This window comes from Echinops telfairi, unplaced genomic scaffold (assembly GCF_000313985.2).
Source record: "Echinops telfairi isolate 266 unplaced genomic scaffold, ASM31398v2 ScPeMD7_9;HRSCAF=40, whole genome shotgun sequence".
NCBI classification, from domain to species: domain Eukaryota; kingdom Metazoa; phylum Chordata; class Mammalia; order Afrosoricida; family Tenrecidae; genus Echinops; species Echinops telfairi.
The window spans coordinates 80,212,138-80,222,209 of NW_022103906.1; the positions used below are offsets into that span (position 1 = coordinate 80,212,138).

The window sequence follows — 10,072 nt, forward strand, 5'->3', positions numbered from 1 at the left end:
CACCTCCCCCTCTCCCATGTCCCCCGGGAACTGTCAGTCCCGTTGTTTTCTCCTCCAGATTGTTCATCCAGCCTGTCCTATCCAGACAGGCCACTTTCCCAGACTTTTAAAGGCTTGTTTGTTCATGGAAAATGAAGGAATTAATCAACTAATTAATTTGTCAACAATGTATGTCATAGAATTGAATTGATAAGGCGTGAAATATTTTAATGTATACTTGTTTTCAGTGTATATATAGCTAAATATTGATTGTATTCAAGTTCTGGAGTTTTAAAAATCATCTAGATATTTAAATTTTTGTATCTTTTTGTTTAGTTTAACTTGCTTTAAGACATTTATGCAAAAAAGATTTCTTGGCCTTTTCATTCAAATGCCACATTCTTACATATGACAAAAGCATTTAAATAATTTGTGTATGGACTTATTTTCATTTTCTCCTTAGGAACTGAGAGAAAGATATAATACGCAGCAGTTAGCCCTTGAACAACTTCATAAGATCAAACATGACAAACTGAAGGAAATTGAAAGAAAAAGATTAGAGGCGATACAGAAAAAGAAACTAGAAGATGCTGCTGCAAGGTAATATAGCCAATAAACTTAATACATTTAATTAGAATTTGAATTTTATTGCCCATATATTTTTCAATTTTATGTAAATTAGATCATCACCTCTATTTGATAGTTTAAATTACTGTTCAACACCCCTCCCCCACAGTTTGCCCATCATCCACGTCTTGGTTTCCCTTCTCCTTCTTATGGAAGACTGTTTTCCACTTCACCCACTTTGAGACTCATCAGCAGCCCTTCCTGTTGCTTCATCTTCCTCCCTCACCTATCCCCCTTTATTGCCATTTCTTTAGTTTGGATCCACCAATTTAGATCCACAATTAATACCCAAGGAGGCAATATTCTAAACCTAACGTGTTGTATTGGACACATGTGCCGCACAAGACCTCTTAGAAGTGTTAAAAAGCAAAGACACCACTTTGCTTTCCCAGGAAAGTCGGGGTTTTCTACTCCTGTAAACAGTCTGAGAAGCTCACGGGGCGGTTTTACTCTTGTCCTGAAGGGGCGCTATGAGTTGGCATCCACTTAATGGCCCTGAGATTGGTGTCACTTTGAGGACTAAGGTAAACTTGTTCCAAGCTGTGTTAGTTTGGGTGCTTTAGAGAAACAAATCCACAGAAACTCATGTATGAGAGAAAGTTTTATATAAAGGTTAAGTGCACTTCAAGAAAACATCCCAACCCAGTGCTGCCCAAACCCACAAGTCCAACATTAACCCATATGTCCGACACCAATTCACGAAGCCCTCCTCCATCTCACAAAACACACACAATGATGCTGACTGCAGGAGGAAGCCAAGTCAGTGAATGTGTAAGATCTGAGCACTAGCAGGGCTCCCCACATGGCTGCTCCAGCACCAAGGGCTGCATCGAGGTAGGTCCATGTGTCTTCTCCTTGGAGATGTCTTTTAGGAAGTCGGCCTTGCCAGCTGAAGCAGGGAACTGCTAAGGCAGCTGCACCCTAGTGCGACCATCACAAAGCAAGAGACCCAAGAACTAGAAAGGCGAGGTTCACTGAGCCATTTATCCCTCCGCCCTTCAATTAACCCCACTTGTGTTTCTCGGCCAGGTTGGCACAATAGACTAACTAACTCACAAGCCATGGTATTTTTAAATCGCCTCAGATGCATACAAAAGGAAGACTGATGAAGAATTGATGCATATGAGCTATAGTTTTGGCAAAGAGTATTTTAAGTACCCTGAACTGCCAGAATGAACAAATGTATCTTAGAAGAAGTACAACTAGAATGTTTTTTTGGAAGCAAGCATGGCAAGACTTCTCACGTACTTGGTCATGACCTTGGATAAGGACATCATGCTTAGTAAAGTAGGAGTATCAGTGAAAAAGAGGGTGGATTAACATGGGGTTACATCAGTGGGCTCAAGCATGCAATGACTATGAGGGTGGCACAATACCAGGCGGTATTTCATTCTGTCGTAGACAGGGTCACTATGAGTTAGAATGGACTTGCAGGCACCTAATGGCATCAGCAACATCGTTAGTTTGGGTGCAGTGGTATTTCGGGGTAGAACTCTTGCCTTCCACACAGGCCCCTGTGGTTGGCATCTCAGCGGATGCACTTGTCATGCAGCCACCACTCACCTGTGAGTGCAGACTTGCATGTTACTGTTAGGCTGACCAGTTTCAATGGCACTTGTGGAATAAGAAGAAAGACCTGGTGAACTACTTCTGAAAATCAGCCAGTGAAAACCCTGTGGAGCACACTGGTCTGACCAGCCAGTCACGGGAGGTGCAGGTGCTGGTAGCGTTTCCTTCCCTTGTCCGTAGGGTTACCAGGAGTCAGAGGTTGACTCTCTGGCAATGAGCAACAACAATCGGTAGTTTGAAATATGAGCATTAAGGGAAGCAATGGAGTTTTCCTGAATTACTAATTTGATTTCTAAATTTAGAAGTGCATCCCTTCTTTTAGGACTGAGTTCATAATACCAAATTATGGGCTCCACTGGTGAAAAATAAGGATCATGGAGGTAGACCTAAATTAGAACTCTTAATTGACTACTTACTAATTGGGCGACCTTGATTAAATCACTTTATCTCTCTGATTCTTTTTCCCCATTTGAAAACAAAAAAATAAGAATGGCTACCTCATTGTAACTGTGTGAACTAAATAAGGTGAAAAGCCAGGTACCGTGTCTTGTATGTATTAAGCCCTCATTTTCAATTCCCCATAGTAAATTTATTAACTGTTTCCTGAAAGATTATAAAAACAAATATTTAGTGTTATAAAATGATAAAACTGAGTTAGCTTACCATGTTGATAATTCTCTTTGGACCATTTATATATCATTTGCCTCTAAACTAGAGCACAGATAAATGCTGCAAGTCCTAGGACGTCTCCATTGGCTGCTGGAGCTTGAAGATGGTGCTAAATTGAGTGATAGCAACTTTATCTCTGAGTTCAGTCATAAAAATATGTAGGAGGGTTTACCCTGCAAAAGTGTAATTCCACCCTCCCCCCAAGCTATGTGTTTAATTTTTTTTTTTACAAAACAACCATATCACCTTCAAAGTACTCTCCATTACACTGAATATATTTGTCAAATCTGTGATTCCATCTTGGAACCATTTTTCAAACTCTTCTGTTTAGATGGGTGGCAGCACCTTCCTCATTTTTTTTTTTCTTCTCTTCACCACGTCTCAAATTGCTGTGCTTTCATTTCCCTCTTCATTCGCAGAAACAAAAGAAGTTGAACGAAGTGAGGTCAGGTGCATGGGGCAAGAGAGGCATGCTGTTTTTGCCAAAAACTGCTGCACTGAGATGGCTGCGTGAGCAGGTGCATTGTTGTGGCAAAACCAGTCACCCGTATGTCACAAATCAGCCTTTTTTTGTTGAATACTGTTACACTATCTTTTCAGAACTTCTAAATGAAAGCTTGATTAACAGACTGACCTTGTCTGTTTGGGAAGTTGACAGATGTCCAGAACAAGGTTTGTCATCAATCAACATTTCACCTTTTTTGAAACAAGAAAACCACTTGTACACTCTCCTTGTAAACTGTGTTCAACATCACAAGTTTCCACAGCTGCGAGCTGTTCTCTTAAGTTGGCCTTCACAAAAAATGAGGTTCAAGCAAAACTGCTTTCATGAAAAGATCCACTGTGACCAGAGAGAACCTTCCCAGGTGATGCCACTGGGTGCACCAACAAAATTTGTACTATGAAAGTTCTGCCCAGTGGAGCTTTTTTCCAGGTGTTTTTTTGTTAGTTTGTTTTTTGGTGGGGAGGGAGGGCTGCCCCTTAGTATATAAGCAAAAACTCAAGTGAGCATTAGTTCTTATTCTACAGTAATTAAGTCTTTCTGATCACAGAGCATATTGACTAGCTAGAAACTAAAGTGCAGCTCTGTCAGGAGGCATAGAAACGTACACAAGTAGGGCTGATAGAGGAAAATACGCTGTAGCCATGGCACATCATATCATTGTCATCCACTTGCCCCAGACGCCTCCTTTGATTGATTGGTCTTCTCTTTCCACCCGAATCCCCAGTGTTTCTTCCCAGTCCTGTACTTTGACCTCTTTTAGGCCTCCAGCTTGTCGGGAACCATATCTTCTATAATTACATTTATTTTCTGTTAAACATTGCTTTTAGAATATCATTCAAATTCTTTTTCCTTTATGCAGGAAAGCAAAGCAAGGAAAAGAAAGCATATGGAAAGAAAATCTTAGAAAAGAGGAAGAAGAAAAACAAAAGCGACTCCAGGAAGAAAAAATGCAAGAGAAGCCCCAAGTGAAGGAGCAGAAAGCTGAGGAGAAACAGTGTACGGGCAAAGGTGCAGGTCATAGGTCTGACTTTCCCCAGAGGCGTGGCAAAAGCAGCAAGGAAGAACTGTTCTGTTGAGGGCAGAGCAATGATAAGAAACAGGAAAGGTGTACCAGATCATAAAGGATCAAATCTTAGAGTTAGGGATAAACCTTTTCTAACTTCACTTTGTGTGACAAGTGTGTAGGCTGCAAAGCAGACCATGGGTAGAAATCTTAAGATACCCCTGAGGAAAAAGACAGCCCACTGCCCGGGAACACGCCGACAAGGTTTCCCTCACTGGAGTGATCATGAGTAGTTCCAAGTACCTTATTTAGCCACCATAACTCAATGGCTTGTTTTCGTACAACAACAAAGATTGACGTTGTTTGCACATTGACATTTTCTCCAAGACTACTTTATTTCTTACGGACTGCTGTTTCCATGCTATTTCATTTATGACGTCCATGTTTGGGCGCTTCCTCCCTGTTGGATTCAGATCACCACAGAGCAAGCCAAGTGTCTCGCTTCCACTTTACACAGTTAAACATGCAGTGCTTCTAAAGCTTCCTTTAGACCCTTGGGCCGGGTGTTTTTCATGCATCTCAAGTCTTTGCTGCACTGCCTCCTCTTAGATGGCCATCCTTGCGTGCCTTCATATTGATGATAGTGTACTCAACACTGAAGTCTGCCCTAGCAAACCGGTATGAAGTGGGTTTTCATCAGACTGCTGGGTGCCCTTTTTTCCTTTTAGGTTTCAATAGCTCTTAGTCATTGAGTCATGCATAGCAAAGGTGTCCGTACACGAGAGCAGCAGCAGTGACAGCTCTTTTCTCTCTAGGTGCAGCAGCTGCTGCTTTGGTGAATTACAGAGCACTGTACTCCTTTGAAGCAAGGAACCACGACGAGATGAGTTTTAACTCTGGAGATATTATACAGGTAGGAAGAGAAATTAAGTCTTTTTCTTATAAATAAGCTGAATACAATGTAGTATATTGCTTTATATACTGTCCAAAACAATATTGAGTAATAATTTTATGCAGCAATTTATCTTTACCAAGTATTTCTTAATATCACCTCATTTGACCCTATACACCATTCCACATAAGTATATTGAAGAGTTAGGATTATTATCAATGAAAGATAAGTAAGCTCAGACTTAAACACAAATTGAAACTGTCAGCATTATGGTATCAGAGTACTATGTGAGTGGTTGCCTTTTAATTTCCAAATCCAGCCTCCTTTCCAACCTTGCCACATCATGAAATGTCATGTTGTTTGAATAAAGTGTCAGTGAAGTTTTGGGGGGTTGGTTATTTTGGGAACGGTTACAGATTTAGGTTTGGCAGACCTAGCTGGATATCGGCCACTCGTTCCTTTGTACCAAAGGTCTTTATTACACAAACTATGTCAAATGGATGAATCCAGAAAAATTCAGAGAATAGTGGTGATATAACCCATACGATATACAAGAGGACTTCAAAAAGTTTGTGGGAAAAAAATCCATTATCTTTCAACTACATTTTTCCATACACTTCTTAAAACCCTTTGGTATGGAAAAGAGTACATTGCACCACAGACAGTACCATGGCTGCTTCTGAGCTGAGAAAGAAGTGTCTGACCATGAGCTTAGTCCACAATTTCTGCTGTCTACTTCCTGTGATTCTGGGTGATCCTGAGCTAGTGTCTGAGGATTTGTGGTACAGATGATTAATGCCCTTGGCTGCTAACCTAAAGGTTAGAGGTTTGAACCTACCCAAAGGCACATCAGAAGAAAGGTCAGTTGATCTTCTTCCCAAAGATCAGCCACCAAGAACTCTGTGGGGCATAGTTGGGGTCAATCACCATGAGTTTAAATTAACTCCAAGGAATCTAGTTTGTTTTGCTCCGGTCCAAAAATGTAGATATGCAGCCAATGTTTGGGCAAGTATGATTCAAAAGCTTAGTTATATTTTTGGTCTTTTATGTTGTTCGTCTTTCATTCAGATTCTTTCATCTGGTTTTATATTTCATTTGATTATGCTAAGCCAGAAAGAGTGGTGAAAACCATAGTCTCTGCCTTTCAAGTCTCACAGTCCAATACAGAGAAGGCAGGCTGCCACCAGCCCCAGAGAGCCTCTCCTTTGGTCCAAGAGCAGCACTGACAGGGGCCTGTGTTCTGTTATTGGTGTAAAGACCAAGTCATGGGGACCAGTGCTGGAGTCATGGTTTGGACAAATTGGCTGATCATCATGCCATTCACTGAGCGGAAAATGAGAAGGAAGTTTAGGTGGGAATGACAATGAGTTCAATTTTAGGTGAGTTGAGATAACTGGGCAATAGTTCAATATCTAGAGAGATTTCAGAGACCTGGGCTGAGGATGTGAATATTAATGTCACTAGTGTGTTTCAGTAGTAATTGGAGATACAAGAGTAATAAAAATGGAAGATACAGGAAGTAGTGAAATGAGTGAGGAAAAAAATTGAAGAAGAGGAGACTTCGGAGGAATACCAAAGATAGGAGAAAAAGTAGGCGAGTGATGGTAAGGAACCAGCTTACTGCTAAGGAGTCGATTCCAACGCATAGTGACCCTTCCCGGATAGGACCGAACTGCCCCGGAGAGTTTCTGAGACTCAACTCTTTACAGGGGTAGAAAGCCTGGTCTTTCTCCTGGAGTAGGGGGTAGTTTCGAACTGCTGATGTTGTTAGAAGCCCAAGGCTTAATCGCTATGCCAACAAGACTCCTGAATTAAACAAGCACTGAAACATGTTGGATTCGCAACAAGGTTCTTGATGACCTTGAGGCAAAGGGTATAAGTTCGGTGGGGGGGGGAAGCATTTAAAGTTAGATTTTCGTGAGATCAAGGACTGGAGAACAAGATGAGGCTCTTTGTTTCTGGAAAGATCTAGTTTCCAAACGCAAAGCGTTTGACTCTGCCCTATATAGGGTTGCCATCCGTCAAAATCCATCCGCAGGATAGCACTGAGTTTAGAGTGTTTGAGGAGGAGTAAATGCTGAGGGATGAAGAGGAAACAGTAAGTAGATTAGCTTCTTTGACAGAACTTCGTTCTGAAAGTGGGAAGAGAGAATAATAACTAAGGGAAATGTGGGTTGAAAGTGGTGCGCTGTGTTTTTGTTTTGTCTTTACCTTGACTAAAATGTGGGCAATTTAATGATAGAAAAGATCTGCAGAAGGACAGGGGTCGGTCATGATACTGGAAGGAGAATAAATGGTAGAGGTGGGGTGTTTTTGTTTTCATATTAAAGTATAAGCTTCCTACGGTGATATGTACAACATTAGTGTTTACCTCCAGGAAGTTTTACAGATGTGCCGAGAGAGGAGGCTGCTTCAGATATTAGCCCTCCTGGGGCACATAATGCCCTACCTCCCTGTCCGACCTCTCCATAGGTATCTGTTGATAGAGATGAAAAGAATGTTTTAGTCTAAAGGGTTTGGAGTCCCAGGAGAGCAGTAGGTTAACTCAATAATGAGATGGCTGAGGAAAAGGGCGGATGTGGTCCCCAGTGAATTTGACTGAAAGAAAAAGTGATGTGAGATCTGAGGCTTCTGGATTGTTAGTGAGGAAGGAGGTGAGATCTGACCGTGACAGGAAGTGTGAATGACAATGAAAATTTTAGAAATTCCCCTGAGGCCTGGACACCGTCTGCAGACAACCTGAAATGTCTTCTCTGTCCTTTTTCATCTGTTGGTAGTATTTTTGAAGTAATAAATAGTTTCCCTAGGCTTATGAGAATTTGTTGGAAAACTTGTCATATGTAAATTGACAATTAATTGACAACAAAAATTACAAGAGATGAAATTAATTAAAATTGACCCCATTCTTTAAAAAAAAAGAAAGAAAAACTTGGTATAAGCCCTTAAGAATAAATGAACTATTTCCCTTTTAATCAGAGTGCAGCCCATTAGGTAGAATTATAATAGAACCATTTACAGATAAATAGAAAAATGAAGGAATTAGTATTTGAATTTAAGTATACTGCTGAGCATTCTGCAGCTTTGGGATACTTGAGGTTGTGTAACTTAGATAGCTATTTGACATTTTACACAAGGGTAATATTTTATCGGTGTTTCTTTTATTCTGTTTGAGAACGCTATTTTACGGTAGTTACATAGCTACAACACTATTTATGCTATTTCACCATAGCTGCTCTGGCTGAGGAATTTGCTAAATATCTCATTCATGATGTAATAAATAGCCAGGCATATAACATTAAAAAGAGAATTGTCATAAATATAAATGAAGTTTCCCTTATAGAAACCTAATTATGCTTTGAACCTATTGTGTACATAATTTAAATTAGCTCATTCAAGTTAACAGTTTGTTGAGTTTCTACTGTATGCCTGCTATAGTGTTACACATATAGATATGAATAAAGAAGCCAAGCTATTCAGAAAATGGAAATGTGCCTAATTATATAAAATATAATAATAATGCTAGGAGTACCTAGAGAATGAAGCACTTACAACCAAATAGAAGTAGGGAACAGTTCCCCAATGGGTAGGATGGATGAGGACCTCAGGGGATTATACTTGCTTAGTGCATTTCTACATAAGGGCCATTGTCTTCTCTGGTGGGTAGGGCCAGGGTCTCTTGAGTGGAACCGACTCGATGGCAACAGTAGTGCTTTTATAGTTTGCTGCTTGTATTCCTAAATCAGTGCAGTTAAATCCTTTGAATAACCCGGAGGAAGGTAGGGCAGGTATTGTAGCCCAGACTTACAGTGGCGAAAACTGGGACGTTAGATAATCGTCATCAGTTGACCAAAGGAGAACCAGGTAGCATGCTCGGCTGAAACGTGATTCCTTTGATCCTTAAGTCAAGCTTACAGGGTTCTTCCACTTGTGACTCGGGACATTCCAAGTGGAAGAAATAGTTTAAACAAACACATTGAGGAGTGTGGGTACCAGATACCTTTAAAGAATGTCACATAACTCTTTTCAAAGATTATGGCATATGTGATATGAGATGAAATGAGAAAATTTAAGTTAGGACCTAACACACAAATCATAATTTGGGGGCCTTTAATCTACTCTGCTTGAATTTTGAAGAGCTTTAAACTAGAGAGGAAGGAGCTGCTGAGATAAGAATCTTAATTGGCCTAGAGTGATTTCCTGTGTGCTAAAAGGTATCAAGATTGCAAGTGGACAAAGAGGCCATCTCTATTTGCAGAGGCATGTTTGTAGAAAACCCCATACATCAATAGAAGAAGCTGTTAGAGCTATTGTTAGTTTAGCAAGGTTTCAGAATACAAGATCATCTTAACAAATCAATTATATTTCTGTATATAGGCAATAGACATTCAGAAATTGGAAAAAAACAGAACATTGATAATAGCATCAAAATATGAACTGATTAGAGATATTTTAAAATGACAAAAGAGGTGCGATATTTTTACATGGAAAAAGTTAAAATGTTACTGAAAATTGGGACCTAAAAGATTTATACCATTTACATAGAAGACCCCCAGTATTGATACCAATTCTGTTAGCAGCCCAACACCTATTTCATTAGATGACCTTAATTCTGGAAAAATAAGGATCCCGCACAATAATCTAGATTTCTTTCCAATGTAATTGTTTGGATCTGTAAGTATTGTTTACTCTTCTCCTCAAATCGCCTTATAGATTCAAGGCATTTTCAGTCAAAAACCTAGAAATTCTTTTAGTAGAAATTGACCGACTTATTCAAAGCCAAAACATCTTTGACAAAGACTAATTACATCAGAGGGCTTATAAAGTTCCT

At 40.0% G+C, this 10,072-nt stretch overlaps 1 protein-coding gene across 1 annotated transcript in view; it reads left to right on the plus strand.

Annotated features, from left to right (window-relative positions):
- The window catches only part of ITSN2 (intersectin 2), a 168,936-nt gene that overhangs the window by 107,127 nt on the left and 51,737 nt on the right, over positions 1-10,072 (plus strand). Inside the window, exons 18-20 of the mRNA XM_004696407.3 lie at positions 443-579; positions 4,209-4,345; positions 5,168-5,265. Coding sequence (XP_004696464.1) covers positions 443-579; positions 4,209-4,345; positions 5,168-5,265 — 372 coding nt within the window. The remainder of the gene's footprint in view (positions 1-442; positions 580-4,208; positions 4,346-5,167; positions 5,266-10,072) is intronic.